The sequence below is a fragment of the Nomascus leucogenys genome, chromosome 7b, assembly GCF_006542625.1.
Source record: "Nomascus leucogenys isolate Asia chromosome 7b, Asia_NLE_v1, whole genome shotgun sequence".
In the NCBI taxonomy this organism is placed as follows: domain Eukaryota; kingdom Metazoa; phylum Chordata; class Mammalia; order Primates; family Hylobatidae; genus Nomascus; species Nomascus leucogenys.
The window spans coordinates 65804696-65821364 of NC_044387.1; the positions used below are offsets into that span (position 1 = coordinate 65804696).

At 37.4% G+C, this 16669-nt stretch overlaps 2 protein-coding genes across 5 annotated transcripts in view; one reads left to right on the forward strand and one right to left on the reverse strand.

Moving 5' to 3' along the window:
- The window catches only part of ABCE1 (ATP binding cassette subfamily E member 1), a 30591-nt gene extending 24118 nt beyond the window's left edge, over positions 1-6473 (forward strand). The window contains exons 14-18 of one of the 2 annotated variants that reach the window (XM_030816192.1): positions 318-428; positions 509-651; positions 772-894; positions 2283-2394; positions 4851-6470. In XM_030816192.1, coding sequence (XP_030672052.1) covers positions 318-428; positions 509-651; positions 772-894; positions 2283-2394; positions 4851-4898 — 537 coding nt within the window. In that variant the 3' untranslated portion in view covers positions 4899-6470. Of the gene's footprint in view, positions 1-317; positions 429-508; positions 652-771; positions 895-2282; positions 2395-4850 lie in introns of both variants that reach the window. The other variant, XM_030816193.1, reaches the window with a different exon arrangement.
- A 4752-nt stretch (positions 6474-11225) lies between these two features.
- Positions 11226-16669, reverse strand: part of OTUD4 (OTU deubiquitinase 4) — a 46743-nt gene continuing 41299 nt past the window's right edge. For all 3 annotated transcript variants that reach the window (XM_030816189.1, XM_030816190.1, XM_030816191.1), the window contains one exon: positions 11226-16206. In XM_030816189.1, coding sequence (XP_030672049.1) covers positions 14986-16206 — 1221 coding nt within the window. In that variant the 3' untranslated portion in view covers positions 11226-14985. The remainder of the gene's footprint in view (positions 16207-16669) is intronic.

Here is a 16669-nt window from a genome sequence, read left to right on the forward strand (position 1 = left end):
TCTAGAGGCTGAAGTGGGAGGATCGCTTGAGCCTGGGAGGTTGATGCCGCAGTGAGCCCTGATTATGCCATTGCACACCTGGGCAATGGAGCAAGACCCTGTCTCAAAAGAAAAAAAAAAAATTCCTTTTTACTTGTTGGACATGATGGGTTTTGAATAGAAAATCTCAAAACGTCATAGATGGTGGATACACATTGATATCTGTTGGTGGCAAATTGATATACTTTTATTCTGAAGCTTAACTTTGTCAAGATTCATAAATAGAAGAGTTTTGTAGTGAAATTTTATCATTTAAATAGCTTTTATATTAAAAACAGGGAAGTGTTCGCCAGTTACTACATGAAAAAATAAGAGATGCTTATACTCATCCACAATTTGTGACCGATGTAATGAAGCCTCTGCAAATTGAAAACATCATTGATCAGGAGGTACTTTAACATAATTTTTTAAATTTTATTATTATTTTGAATTTTGGATGCCTTTACATGGTTTGCTAAACTCCAATTAGGTGCAGACATTATCTGGTGGTGAACTACAGCGAGTAGCTTTAGCTCTTTGTTTGGGCAAACCTGCTGATGTCTATTTAATTGATGAACCATCTGCATATTTGGATTCTGAGCAAAGACTGATGGCAGCTCGAGTTGTCAAACGGTAAATATCTTGCTCATAGCAGTATTCTGATTATGTGTACTGTCCTACAAGTGTGCTGAATATAACAGTCGAATGTTTTATGATATAAAACTGTAAGATTTCAAAATCATTGTGTTTTAGTTTCATACTCCATGCAAAAAAGACAGCCTTTGTTGTGGAACATGACTTCATCATGGCCACCTATCTAGCAGATCGCGTCATCGTTTTTGATGGTGTACCATCTAAGAACACAGTTGCAAACAGGTAAAATTACGTTTTAATATGTTCAAAGTAATTCATTTTAAATTTTCAGTAAATTACGTAAAGTCACTCACTTTAATTTTTAAAAAATGAAAGCTAGAAATTCTAGACCTGATTCTGTGACTCCTGAGATCATTGGTATTGGGGACTGGATGGGACCATGTGAAAGAGCAGTTTTTAGGCTTCAGTGTGGAATCCCTCACCAGCAAGATAAAGAGCTTAGGCCACAGCATAAAAAGCTGTGGGCCCCTCATCTTTTCTTTCAGCTTAACTTTTGTTTGCTTTATTATTTGAATTTCCCAAAAAAGATTGAAAACTATTGCTTTCATACATGATAGAGAAAGAAAACAAGATTAAAGAGGTTACATGATTTGTCCAACTTATACTGACAGTGATTGAGCTCACAGTGGATCCCAAATATCTGGTATTGATCTATAGCAGAGTTAAAATAAATGGTTTTACCTTTTTCCTTTTTTTCTTCTCATTTTTCGTTGTTAGCCTGATTAAGAGCACTTGCAATATAGAGAAGCCTAACATTCAGATCAAGTTATGAGAAATTCATTTTACCTTTAGTGCTAAAGCCTATATTATTAGATTGAACTAAATGAAATTACTCGTGTTCAATTTTCACCTGTAAAACCAGCAGTTTCATGTGGTTTCAGCATGTTTTCTGATATTGGAGAGCAAGGAATGGAGTTGCCATTTTAATAATTCATCTAATAAATAAAAGTATTTTGCTGGGCTTCTTCCCTGAATTCCTTTTTTTTTTTTTTTTAATAAATTGAGAATTACATATTTCTTGAAGAGCTAGGGAGATTTCTTAGCATATGTGATGTTTATTTGTTCATCTAATGATATCCCACCTATTTACAAAATTTTAAAATGTTTCACATGTATGTTGTGATTTGGCATGATTTAAGAACTCTCTTGGGTAAAAACGAAGCATAGAAATTTAGAAAGGAGTTATCACTGAAAACCACTATTAGGAGGACATATTCCCTCCGGTAACAAATTTTTCATATAAATATAACTTTTTAAGATTCTCATCCCCCCTAAAAATGTGCAATTTGAGATTCTGTAATCTGCTTATTAATGATCTTCTATTTTTCTAAAGTAGCACTTCTATCTTAAATGTTTCTTTCACCAGATTAGAAATCCAGGTTAAATTTTTTTTTGTTTTGCACAAAAATATTATAGCCAAGAAAACTATATAGTCCAAGCAAAGCTATTTCTGAACACAGGGTTTGTAATATGCTGTTATTATACTGTTATCCAGATGATTTATGATTGGGGAATTTGAGGGAATAGTAATTCTTAATACCCTTCCTCCCAAAAGGTAGTTACATTTCTGAAGTAAAATTTAATCAAAATTGATTTTTTTTTTCTCATAGTCCTCAAACCCTTTTGGCTGGCATGAATAAATTTTTGTCTCAGCTTGAAATTACATTCAGAAGAGATCCAAACAACTATAGGCCACGAATAAACAAACTTAATTCAATTAAGGTATGTAGAAAAATTGTCTTAAATCATGGATCACTGATCTCAGTATAAACACTTGAAAGGCTATTTAAAAATCAATAACATATGGCTGGGCGCAGTGGCTCACGCCTGTGATTGAAGCACTTTTGGGAGGCCAAGGCAGGCAGATCACTTGAGGTCAGGAGTTTGAGACCAGCCTGGCCAACATGGTGCAACCCCATCTCTACTAAAAATGCAAAAATTAGCCGAGTCTGGTGGCAGGTATCTGTAATCCCAGCTACTCAGGAGGCTGAGGCAGGAGAATCGCTTGAACCTGGGAGGTGGAGGTTGTAGTGAGCTGAGATCATCCCACTGTACTCCGGCCTGGGCAAAAGAGTGAGACTGCCTAAAAAAATTTAAAAACCACCATATTTTATTTTAAAATTCCTATGTTTTTTACATTTTAAGACCTGATGGCATACTTTAGTGTGCAGTAGGCAGCAATTGTAATGTAGCTGTCATTGCTGTGTGAACTAAAGAGCTGTTCCTGTTTTCTCTTAAAGTTGTATCACAGTTGTACTACCTATATTGATTACCACTTAAAATATCTGGGGAAAGATTACACTAATTCACCATTGTAACAAAGAATTTTTTAAGAATACCTTAACCAATTTCTGTTATATTTTTCAATACATGATTAAAAGGTGTATTTTAGGCCGAGCGCAGTGGCTTATGCCTATAATCCCAGAACTTTGGTAGGCCAAGGTGGGTGGATCACGAGGTCAGGAGATCGAGACCATCCTGTCTAACTAACGGTGAAAACCCATCTCTACTAAAAATACAAAAAATTAGCCAGGCGTGGTGGCACACACCTGTAATCCCAGCTACTCAGGAGGCTGAGGCAGGAGAATCACTTCAACCCAGGAGGTGGAGGTTGCAGTAAGCTGAGATTGTGCCACTGTACTCCAGCCTGGGCAACAGAGCGAGTCTCTGTCCCTGTCCCCGCCCCCCCATAAAAGTATATTTTAAAAGTCTAAACAAGCTCCTGTGACGAAGAAAACATTGTGTCTACTTAATTGACAATGTTGTCTTTGTAGTACACAGTTGTGCACCCTGCAGTTGATTTCCTCTGTGAAATACAGTATTTGTTTCTTAAAAGGCAAAAATCCTAGTCACTCAGAAACAAAGTAAATGAACTCTAAAAGCATTTCTGGGTTGTTTTTTTGGTTTTGGTTGGTTGGTTGGTTGGTTGGTTGGTTGTTTTTTTGAGGCAGAATCTCACTCTGTCACCCAGGCTGGAGTGCAGTGGCGTGATCTCGGCTCACTACAACCTCTGCCTCCCGAGTTCAAGCAATTCTCTGCCTCAGCCTCCCAAGTAGCTGGGATTACAGGTGCCCACCACCACACCCGACTAATTTTCTGTATTTTTTTTATAGAGATGGGGTTTCACCATCTTGCCCGTGCTGGTCTTGAACTCCTGACCTCGTGATCCGCCTGCCTTGGCCTCCCAAAGTGCTGGGATTACAGGCGTGAGCCACCATGCTGGCCATCATTTCTGTTTTTAATATCTGCAGTGCCTCAAAGTGTTTACATTTTATCACTCTATATCCATCATCCTTAATGCTTAAAAGCTTTAGAAGTATGTTATACATACTTCTACTGTAGCATTTATTTTCATATTTGTAGTCCTAGCTTTGCTGCTAAACCATGAGCTCTTGGAATGCCAGAGGCAAAGTTATCTTGCACGTCATTGTATTCTTAAGCACCTAACAGTATGTCTGGATGCCTTTTCCCTTTATTATATATTTTGTTTTTAAATGATTGCTATTACTTCTTGGCCAGGATAGAGAAATGGTTAAGTTCTCACATAAAATTGAAGAGTTTTCTCAATTTTGCAAAGCATATTGGGTAGAAAAGAAAAATTTCTTCTCAAGTATTAAGGACACTTTATATTGTCATTTTCTTAGATGGATTCATGGTTCAGTCACCATGAGTTATCATTTCTGTATGCCTACTCATCTTAAGATAGTCATACCTTAATCCTAATAAGAGAACAGCTCAACAAGTAGGTAGGTGAGATTGTTACTGGCCAGTATTGGAAAAAATTTCATATATATATTTTGTGTAATAGGCAGATCTCAAACTGACAGTATGCTGCGTTTTGAATCTGGAGATTAAAGTTGGCATTGATGAGAATGGAATTTAATAGTTTTCCTAGAAATAATAATACATAGCAAAATTTTATATATGTGAGGCATCTTTTATAAAGGGACTTTACTTGAGTTGGTGCAAGTGAGTCATTCTAGCATTAGGGATGGGGCAGAGGTAGTTATCTTTCCTTTGAGCAGTGGACCCAGGAATATCCAGAAACAGATGGTATGTGCAGAACAGGTTGTACAGGCACTGTTGTAAACACTGCTAAGTAATACCATGAGTGAAAGTCTGCTTTTACCTATAGTAGAATCGTGTTGCTGATTTTTGTTGCTTGTTTTCTTTTTTAGGATGTAGAACAAAAGAAGAGTGGAAACTACTTTTTCTTGGATGATTAGACTGACTCTGAGAATATTGATAAGCCATTTATTAAAAGGAGTATTTACTAGAATTTTTGTCATATAAAACTTGAATCAGGATTTTATGCCCCACATACTCTGGAACTTGAAGTATAATTTACTTAATATAACATAAAAAGCCAGTTGGGTTCTAAATTGTAGTTGAAACACAGAAAATGCCACTTTTCTGTTCCTGAAGCAGCCCTTTTGTGCATAATATTCTAAAATGAAGACATTTCAAGCTATACAAATTACCTCCAAGTTTTCATGATGTATGGGAAGATTTTCAGTAGGTGTATTATATTCACGGTACCAGATGCTGACCAGTGTTGCTCCATTTTTTAAATCTTGAAAAGGGTTTCTGTACTTAACTGGTTTGCCAAGTATGCCAGTGTGATGAAACTGCCCTTATTTTAAAAGCTGGTCAAAGATTCCACTGACTGACATTTGATAAATAAACATCAGGTTATGTTTATTATTTGTTTTCAGTCTTTGCACTATATTACCAGTATATGGTTTCCGAGGAAGATTATCTACTACAAAACACCACTGTTGGAAAAATATGTATTTTTTAATTGTTTTTAATCTTTTTTGGTGCTTTTGAACATGTTTAGCAAAAAAGCCAATTCAGTTCCATTCCCCGCAAAAAACCCCTAACTTTACTCTGAACTTTGTTTTTGCATTCCATGAGGTTCTGTATTCAGTCATTCTCTAGGTAATGTCATTTTTGTACACATATATTTATATAATCACTGATTGAGATTTAGGAAAAAGCATTTCTAAAGAATATTTGCTTCCCTTACAACTACAGATTCGAAATCTTTAAAGATGGTGCCTAAGCATCTGTATATTTTTTTTAAGTTCCACAGATTTTTCTGTTGGGCAGCCAAGGATTATAAACCACTTCCCTAAAGGCAACATTAATGCAAAAGTCCCCAGATGGCAATACAAAGTATCCCCTGGTACCATATATATTCATTTGTGAGTTTGGATATACAGCACATTATCTAAACCATTTGTTAGTTCCAAAAACCCATCTAAATTTCCAGTTCCTGAATTTTGAACAGGATTACCTGGAGCCTGGAGCCACTTTAAGTTGTATTTCTATCTAAACTGGAATTATGAGTGAGGAAGAGGGTTTCCTAAATAAATGACTGAGGCAAGCAAAATTGAGGAAATTAGAAAGTATTTGACAAACTTTTAAGAGCTACTTGAAATAATAGAAGTCTTGATTAATATGCAAATAATGGCTAGAAAGTATGGTTTAACTGGACCCCATTATGCCTTTTAAAAAATAATTTCAGTAACCCATAAATAAATGTAAAAAATTCAAATATACAGAAAGGAATAAAAAAAGATCTCCCTTTATTACCTTCCCAAAGGTTACCAGCGTTTGAATTTAATAATGTATATTCTTTGCACTTACCTAAGTGTGAATATGTAAAGGGTTTGTTTTGTACACAAATGGGATTATACTAAAATAAGTAATGCCTATTTTTAAGGATAGGTTAAATTTGTGAATGATTATTTCAAATATATTGAATAAAATAAGCAAAAGCTATTGTTATTTACTGATCCTGGATTGTCTTAAAGTACTTGTGACATAAGAGCACAGTTCTACTTACTGCTAATGACAGAATATGTATTAAAAGTATTTTCATGTAAATGAAATCTTTAAAATATGGATCTTAAAATTTTATGTAGCAACAGAAAGGCCTACAATTGCTAACACAAGAAAAATACTTATAAAATCAGTGTTACATAGAGCATCAGTGCAGATGTTAGCAAAAGAATGAGACTACGTAATATGTCCTAATTGAAAAAAGTCTCAAATACTTAAACAAAAAACTGGAACAGTTTATATACTACCATTTTTGTGAAAATATACAAAATATTGAAATAAAGGAATACTCAAGAAACAGATTGCTTTTGACAAGGACAATTTGATCAAAGAATAGACAGAAAAAGGAGACATTTATATATACACGTATATAATACCCTTTGAATTTTACATTTTGCATGTGATTATAAATCATTGAAATTTGGGGGGTTTTTTTTGAGATGGAGTCTCGCTCTGTCACCCAGGCTGGAGTGCAATGATGCGATATTCACTCATTGCAACCCGCTACCTGGGTTCAAGCAATTCTCCTGCTACCTGGGTTCAAGCAATTCTCCTGCCTCAGCCTCCCGAGTAGCTGGGATTACAGGCACCCACCACCACGCCCAGCTATTTTTGTATTTTTTGTAGAGACGGAGTTTCACCATGTAGGCCAGGCTGGTCTCAACTGGACCTCAGGTAATCCACCCACCTTGGCCTCCCAAAGTGCTGGGATTACAGGCGTGAGCCACCACGCCCAGCCATTGAAGTTTTTAAATCGTCATTGGATAATAATAGTGGCATCTGCAGCCACCTCTCTCCACATTTGAGATAATACTGGATAATCCATATTTTCTGTGTTCACTTAGTAATAGTCTTAAAGGCAGTGTATTGATGCTACAACTATTTTTTGCAGTTTAGGTTAACCTAATTTTAGACTACAAGCATTTTGAAGTCCAGTCTTGTATCTGTCTTAACACTCAGTATATATAGCATGGTGTCTGGCATGTAGTGGCCTACTGTATTGAAGGAACGAACCTACATGCCACAGAGAAAGTAGGAAGACTACAAAACTGCTGTGTTGTATAATTTCCTTCATGTTCACCAATATACTTGGATACAGGTATGTCAACTCCTTAACCCCAGTGCCTAGTCTGCCGTGAGCACTCAGTGAGTAGTTGAGAAGAGAAAGTAATCATTCTGAGTTGGAATGTCAGAAAGGACTACGTAAAGGAATTAGGTCCCAGGAAAGAGTAACAGCACCCATCTTACTGAGTTGTTAAAAGGGTAAGTGAGATAATCCACGTAAAGCAAAATACATGTCTGGTCAGAGGCAGAAAGGAACATGGGCATTTAAGAGATTAATGGAAGGAAATGATGGATACGGGCAGATTGTGATGAGCTTTCTGTGCCTTCCAGAATGAAGTTAGTTTTTTACATGCTGAAAGTAGGAATTGAAGAGACAAAGCAAGGCCAGTTAGAGAAGCAGAAATATCCATACAGTAGTTGTTCTGGAGCTTCTTAATTTTTCACCCCTTTGTCTTAATTGTTTTAAGCATTTCTACTCTGTCCACTTAATACATGCAGGTCTAAACTTGGCTGTATACTGTGCTGACTGTTGCTCTTGGAAGATTGGTTTCCTTTGTAGTGTTTCAGTTTGTGAGCAGATGTTCAGTGAGGCTGTATCTGAAAATTCTGAGATTTTGTGTGGCAAATACCATTTATCCTCAGCCCTGTACTCACGACCACTACCACCTCCTCTGCCAATTTGTTAGGGTAGACAGTATGTCCAGTCCCACGTGGTTGGTCGTAATTGGTCTAAGACATAGAAAATCCTCTTCATACTTTGCTACTGTCTCTTGCAGTTAAGCCATATGTCCCAACTGCAAGAGAGTTCTAGCCAGTAAATTGAAACCTCTTGAGGTTTTTCTAGAAGATACCTCAAGAAAACCTTGTTTTCCTAATAAAGGGAGATGATTATCTGGTACTGCTTCTTGAGGGTGTAATATATGAAGCAAGCATTTTATGCCCTTAAGGTGATACATGTAAGGGAAATGCAAAACAAGCTACAAGAATGTTACTCCTGACATCAAAACGCTGCACAATTGCCAGCAGCCACTTCTCTCCGCATTTCTTGAGAAATAAATCCCTATTTGTTTAAACCTGGTTAAGTCAAACTGGTTTCCTGTTGGCCATCAAGAAAGGTCTTTTCCTTCAGAGGCTCTCCATTTGCCTTCTGCCAGGGGAGTCAAGTGTGTTACCACCCTGGAACCACTTTTCAGTTTTCTTAGTTTGAGTTTCTGGACCTCAAACCTAAATGAATGTGGTAACATTTTCAGTGGTTGTTTTGTTTTTTGCCTTTAAGAACCTGGATCCCAGGCCAAGATAGTTGTCTGGGAATTTTTAATTTCACTCCTTTTCACTGGGGTGACTCTGGCTTTAATGAAAATGTTAGTTCCGGCTCCCAACCTTGCATGTGCCTAAGTGTAGGTCTCCCATGTCAATGGTCACTTTATATCTGTGCTTCTGGTTTCTTGTCTCCATTTATAAAAGTATCTTATAAAACTATACAGGACTTAAATGCTTTTACTACTAGTTTGGAAGGATGCAACAAGTAACAAGTATATCCCTAGATAGGTAAATTGCAGTAGTTTGTTTTCTATTTCATCTGAAGGTCGTTAGTCCAAAGTCAAGGTTCTCATTTTTTTAAAAAAGAAATTGGCTTACTACACAGAATTTTGTTATCGATCAGTTAACCTGCCAGTTCAGTTAAGAATATTCATAGGGATAGGAGGCCTTAAGAACCACACTCATCTACATTTACATCTTTTTTTTTTTTTTTGAGACGGAGCCTGTCGCCTAGGCTGGAGTGCAGTGGCACGATTTTGGCTCACTGCAACCTCTGCCTCCCAGGTTCAAGTGATTCTCCTGCCTCAGCCGGGATTACAGGTGCGTGCCACCACGCCCGGCTAATTTTTCTATTTTTAGTAGAGACGGAGTTTCACCATGTTGGTCAGGCTGGTCTCGAGCTCCTCAACTCGTGATCCACCCGCCTCAGCCTCCCAAAGTGCTGGGATTACAGGTGTGAGCCACCACGCCTGGCCTACCATTATCATCTTTAATCTTTGTTAATTTTTTTTTTTTTTTTGAGACAGAGTCTCGCTCTGTCACCCAGGCTGGAATGCAGTGGCGCAATCTCAGCTCACTGCAAACTCCGCCTCCCGGGTTCACACCATTCTCCTGCCTCAGCCTCCCGAGTAGCCGGGACTACAGGCGCCCACCACCGCACCCGGCTAATTTTTTGTATTTTTAGTAGAGACGGGGTTTCACCGTGTTAGCCAGGATGGTCTCGATCTCCTGACCTCGTGATCCACCCGCCTCGGCCTCCCAAAGTGCTGGGATTACAGGCATGAGCCACTGCGCCCGGCCTGTAATGTGTGAAAAAATATAATTACAGGAATGTTATGTATTTTAAAAGGATTGCCTCTAAAGCCCCAGTTTCTCTAATGCATTATAGAAAAACCAGTTTCAAAAACTAATGTTTATACCAATGTCTGTCTGTCTAGCTTTTCTTAGAAAACCCTATTAAACTATTCTGAGGGGTCCACCTTTCATGAAGAACTCACAGATTAAGTTGGGGTGCAAAAGTTTATGAAGGGAAGCTGTGTTTAACTTTCTCTTTCATAGTTATTTACATTCTCATACTATGCCCTAGACCCAGACCTAAGTCTTTGAAAGGTAAGTGAAAGTTTAATTATTCAAAGTGAAAAGCAGGCCCTTTGTATCAGACACTTTTTGGAGACCGCTGACTTAATTTGGGTCACTCCCATGCACTTCTGGAGTGACCAATTCTGCAAGAGCCCCCCATCCAGCCACAAACACATCTCTTACTAACCAGCCCCCACACTGGCTTCTCTGTTGACTCCATGGATAAACCCACGGGCATACTGCCAAGAAACTGTTTCCCCTTTTTCTCCTTCCTTTCTCCCTTTCCCACAAGGTTCTATGATATTTTACTCAGCTCCTAAAGCAGTCTCAAAAGTTCCACATGCCAACTCTCATTACCTTTATAACAGCTCATCCTCCTTCCCAGCTTGCTGACCCTGTTCCTAGATCACTCACTTTTCTGTCAAATACTTGAACTGAAAGAGGCTCTTGTTTCAGGTTCAAGAAGCCAGACTAACAAAGTTCATATTGTATGTAAACAACTATTGACTTGATAATGTTCTTTGCTAACTTTTATAAAGAAAAACAGGCTTTAAGAAATTGAGTTTTCAGAGTATAAAGTAAGTATACTTTGTTTTCAAAACAATTTGCTTCACCTTTAGCCAACATAAATATCACTGAATGCTAAATGTAAAAACCATTAAAAAACAATTTAATCCATATTCTTAGATATTCTGCACATTCCCATTTAGCCATTGCAGAAAAAAATGGTAGTACTAGCTATAAAATCACTTAAAACTAGACTCAAATACGAGTCCTACCACTTACTAGTTGCATAACCCTAAGCAGGTTAATTTGGCCTCAATTTCATTATATAAAGTAGGGAAAATTAGAGTACCCATAGATTATAAATTCTACATGGCTTTTAGTTGCATGTACGAGAATTGTCTTCTAGCTGGAAAAATGTCATGGAAATCATTTATTTTAAGGAGTTTACAAAAATTCTTAAGATTTACATGCTATATTACCTGGTTAACCCTGGAACCAAAGAATCACAAGCAGAATCAAGAGACAAAATTTAATGTATGCACACAGTTTTATATATAATGCAGCATCACACCATGTAGGGCATTTACTCTTATTTTATACATTCAGATATGTTTGAAACACTTCTTAAGGCTACAAAACAGAACATAGAAAAATAAACAGGAATATATTCAACACTTACAAAAAGTGATATGATAAAGAATATAAAGTACTAGTTTCCTTTTAACACTTCAAAAGATATGTATATATACTTTTTTTACAAGTAACATCACAAATGATCACATCTTCACATGCTCTTAAAGTATTATTTGTACTCAGTGTAAGGCTATTATCGTTTTTCATACATAAAATTTTCTAGCTCTGTAACACAATGCAAATTTTAATCCATTCAAGTAAGTTCAACCCCAAAGTTGCCGCTTCCCAGCATTAAGACATGCACCCACCCCTCTTCTAAGATTTTCTAAAACTTGTATTTCGGGGAGAAAGACCTCTTTTAAAAAATAATCCCAATTAGTGGGAGAGTAAATGGCTGACACTAGTAGCAAAACCTTAGTTATTTGAAAATAACATTGGAAATGAGACATTATTAGGATTTTAAACAAACAATAGCATTTAGACAAAGTAGGAAGCAAAATACAGTAAACAGAAATAGTGTAGCCAAATACGCATTCTCTTCAGCTACACGAGTGGACCTTGCTTAGTACCCTTAAGTAAAAGACAAAACATTTACCTCATCTAAAAATGACGGTAAAACAAAAGAGGCAAAAATAAATATTGCTAGTTTCTAGGATGGCTGAATGTTTTCTAAACCAGAAATGGTTAGAAAGGAACTTTATTGCACCAAGTCAATCATAAGCAAGTTTGCAGTTCACAGGCATTTTAATTCAACCTTGAGTCACAAAGGAAACAACACACTGCAAGAATACAGTCTGCATTAAATAAGATATATCGGCATTGTGGTCTAGGAAAACCTATGCTTGCCAGGACAAGGCAGGGTCTGAGCTTAGGTCTGCCATGAAAATGAATTTGTGGGTTATCAGTAAACAGTATGAGGACTACACAGATGCCAGCATCCTGCTGCCAAGTAGACATGGGGCAAGAGTTGAAGATTTATTTGAGAGGAAATGAAAAGACATACACAACACCAAAGGGAAAAGGGGGCTGGAATCAAGTTCAGCCAAAGCACCTAACACAAAAAACAGGTGAGCTTTGGTCAGTCTGTTCTTCAAAATATATATGATCATAATATGGTGAAGTTTCATAATTTCCAACTCAAAAATACAAATGATCCTCAGTTCTATACTTTTGCCTCTATTCTCTTATAAAGAAATACGTCAACATACACTATGACATAAACAGTTAAAATGAAGGACAAAAGCTTGCTTAGCCTTAGTTTGACCTCAGCATAAGGCAAAATCCCCTGGACTAATTAATACATTTAAAAACAAACTTAAAGGAAAAAAATGAAACCAACCTTCATGCAAAGATTAATTTTAAAACTATCAAAAGTCAGTTCTTTTATTCCAGAGGTCACTGAGAAAAGTACCATCTGCTAAAATTCTCTTTCAAGCACTTCTTCCATCATATCCTAGAGGTGAGATATGGGAAACAGAAAGCAAATCAGTGTTTCCTTCAGGAGCTATATTCTATTACTCAGTTGAGGTAAGACAAGGTGACAATGAAGATATGAATAGTATTTCCTTCCAATTTTTAAACATTTTCAGAAGCTGAGATCAAACCCCAGTCAATAAAATGCAGGACACTAGAAGCAACAACTTATTTTGGACTCCTGAGATCAAACACATTGAACTTTCAAATCTGGTGTTTATATCAAAATGTGATTTTCATTAAAATCAGGTAAGCTAGTCCTACATAAAAAAGCATGAGCTGAAAGTGGAAGACCCTCTATCTTCTCATTCCTTAGTGAGCCACCAATGTTAAGAAAAAAATGGCTTAAGCGGAACCTTCAACAACTATTCTAGTTTAGAGGGTGACAACAAATTCCTTTCAATAGGTTCTCTCAAAAAATGTTTTCAACACAACCATCCCAGTCTTTACAATTTTTTACCTAGCACCATCATAATAAAATGTTATCTTTCAAAGTGCTCTCTAAAATCCTGTTACATTGTCTAAATGCTAATCACTACTCAAATCAGCAGTTACACAGACGTTAGGTAATTAAAACAGCACAGAGGTAAATAACCATTATTACAGTACAGTGGCGATTCACTGAGCCCAGCTGGCATCCAAACATTCCCAAAGGTTATCAGAGAACCCAGAAAACTCATCTGTTTCGGTCTGTCAAATTCAAGTGAATTGTATTTTCTTAAGTAATTTGCTTTACAAAAAAAGAAAGTCACCGCATCTGGTTTTGGCTAGGTATATTACACATGGCATGCAAAGAGAAATTACTACTATGTTATTTGCATAGCACTCAAACTTCCTGATCAGAAGATAATCTCAACATAATAAAAGAGTGGATTTTCACATTGGTATGTACAAATAAAGAATATAAGCTACAGTTATTTTTACAAAATAACACAGATGAATGAATACTGTGTTAATTCAGAGTTCAATCTCCAAATGAGAACAGAGTGCAACATGCAAAGGGAACCTCTAGTGAATACTGCAAAGACTGGAAGAAAGCAGAATGGAAGATGTTACCTACCTAAGGGTAACAAGCTATAAAATACAAAGCAAAACCATTTTCTAGCAGCATCCTCTAGAAAAGAACTAGAAGTCACAATCTTATTATCTTCTATACAATAGTTCCAGCCCTGACAAGTAGAACATGCAAGTGTAAAGTGAAAGTGATACACAACCAATGGTGCAAGGGGGGAAAAACACACAACTCTAGAAACCTGTCAAGCTAAAAATTTTTAACATTTCTTCTCACAAAATATTTAGAATCTGTCAGTGCATTAGTGTTAAAGTGGCATTAAAAAAACTTCTGCAGTTCTAACTGATGCAGATTATTTTCAAAATGCATAGCATCTACATTTCTTTCGAGTAGGCACCATGATATTTACACCAGTGCTAAGAATTCTTGGTGGAAACAGCCATTTCATTGGATTTCCTACTATTCTTCTATGCAATCTCAACAAATACCAAAATTCAAAAATATACCTTATGAATATTAAAAGAACTATATACAACATTGCTAAGACACAGTTAATAGGCTGCCTTATGTGAATATTAAAGAGAAGACATTATTCAAGTTTGACAGATATTGAGATGAAAGGCCTTTGGGTTGGAAGCATTTTAAAAGACAACAGTGTTTTAGGCTGAGAATTGTTTGAGCCCAGTTTATGACTAAGGCATTGCATAATAAAATATACATTTCTATTTGGTGCAACGTTATGTTTGGAATCTATAGTGTGTCAAATGGTATATTTTCTTGTCACTTTAGTAAACACTATAAAGCACACATTTCCAACATTTGAAATCAAACTTATAAGGAAAAAAAGCCAAACACTAAATCTATAATGTTTTATATTAAGCTGTTTATAAAAAATACTTTAACAAACTTTTCTTCTACTTTTTACGGGGACAGTCACTTGATAAATAAACAGATTCTGAAGAAAACTGGCAATGCCAGGAATTAACCTGCCCCCTTGAACTCATGTCCAAAATGTCTTGTCCAGTATGGGAGTGAAGGTAAGGGGGCTGGGGAGAGGAAAGAGTTCTAACTGGGGTTTTTACTTTATTGTATTTTTTTTAAAGCCTTCAGAAACATTCCACCTAAGAGTTTGTTAGAAAATACTTCGGCAACAACCATCAAGTGTGCTGTCCCCTATGGCCATCTCCCATCCCTGATCTCCTCCTATCTCCCCTAAATGGTCGTCCTCTGACATTTCGATGGTACTGATAACCTTCATCCCGACTTCTGCTTGGCTGTCCTTTCCAGGACTCCTCACTTCTCACATGTTGATATCCGCCCCTACCAGAATAGCCCCAATCACTTTTGTACTTCCTGCTTCCGTAAGTTTGATTATAGAACTGCTTAGATCTACCACTTCTCAAAATATTAGACACTTCATTTTCATCTTCTGAACTCTCTTCTTTTGGTCTTTGCACCCTGCTATCCACAGAGTTGGCCCCAGGGCTGACCACATCAGCAACAGTCTTAGGATCTTTTACTTTTTCTGTTTTTTCTTTCAGACTCTGAATGGTCCTTTTAGGTTCAAGTTCAACAGGCACAGTTTCTCTCTCTCTGTTTAGAATCTGAGTGGGAGGATGAGCCTTTCCCTCTGCTACAGGAGGGATGGAAGCCAATGCCATATCTGCCTTTCGTGTCTGGGAAGATTGCTCTGTTCGGCCTTCGTCCGGCTTACTGCTCACACTTGCTTCAGGGAGAGAATGTACATGTTCACCCCTGGCTTCTGGAAACTCATCTACTGTTGAAACTGAACCACAATCTTTAGACAGATCCAGATTTTCCAGAGACAGATCCAATTCTCCTTTCTCATCAGAGGGCAGGACAATATTCTGCCTCATTACTGGATTTTCTATGAATCCCTGAAAAGGGTACCCATACCAAACATGAGGAAAGAAAGGAGGTGCAATAGGAACTGGGCCTAAGAATGGATTGGGTCCAAAAGATGGTTGGGGGAACATATTCTTGCCACTTAGTGACTCTTCATAATCAGCATGCAGAAGCTGCCCAGGGGTCTCAGATTCAAGATCAGCCTGGTAAGACAATTGTCCATGACTTTCAGACACCTGAGATGGAGGGATAACCAGAGGTGAAGAAAATGTCTGCGGTCCAATCTCTGGCTGTGGCATTTGACCATTAACACTGGCCTCAGTCTGCATAGGAAAGTGGGCATCAGTACAGGTACAATCACTTTCATTCTGAGCAGCAGGAGCCTCTTGGAACCAGGGATTATGAGGATAAACAGGGACAGGGACCTTTGGGTACATCCTGCAAGCTGCCAGGTAGGCCTGGTGCAGAGGGTACAGGTAAGAATGTGGGGCCCACATAGGACAACTGTATGCCTAAAGAGACAAAAAACAGTTAAATAAACAAAAGAGGAGAAAAAAGAGAGGTCTGGGTGGGTATCAATCTACAAGTACTAGGGTCAAGGTAAGTTTCTCATGCCTACAAAGATCATATAGTCTACAGTCCAAATACTAAATCACTGTAATAACCAACATGAAAATGAATTACAAAATTCACTGCTTTAAGACTCCATTGCTTGCTCCTGTCCTAAAACCAATCTGAAGTCCTCATAGGTTGATAGGAGATAGCATCTCCATCACTGACTGTTTAGCCAGACCTGCATTCACATTCGGGCTCTACCACTAACTCATTGTGTGACCCCATGCAGGCCAGTTAACATCTGAATTTGTTTTACTGGGAAAATGCCAGTATAAGAGTAGATGATCTCCAATGTCAGGACTCCACAATTCTAGGAGCCCCCAAGAGTACTCCAAATATAAGGATTAAGTTAGACCTCTA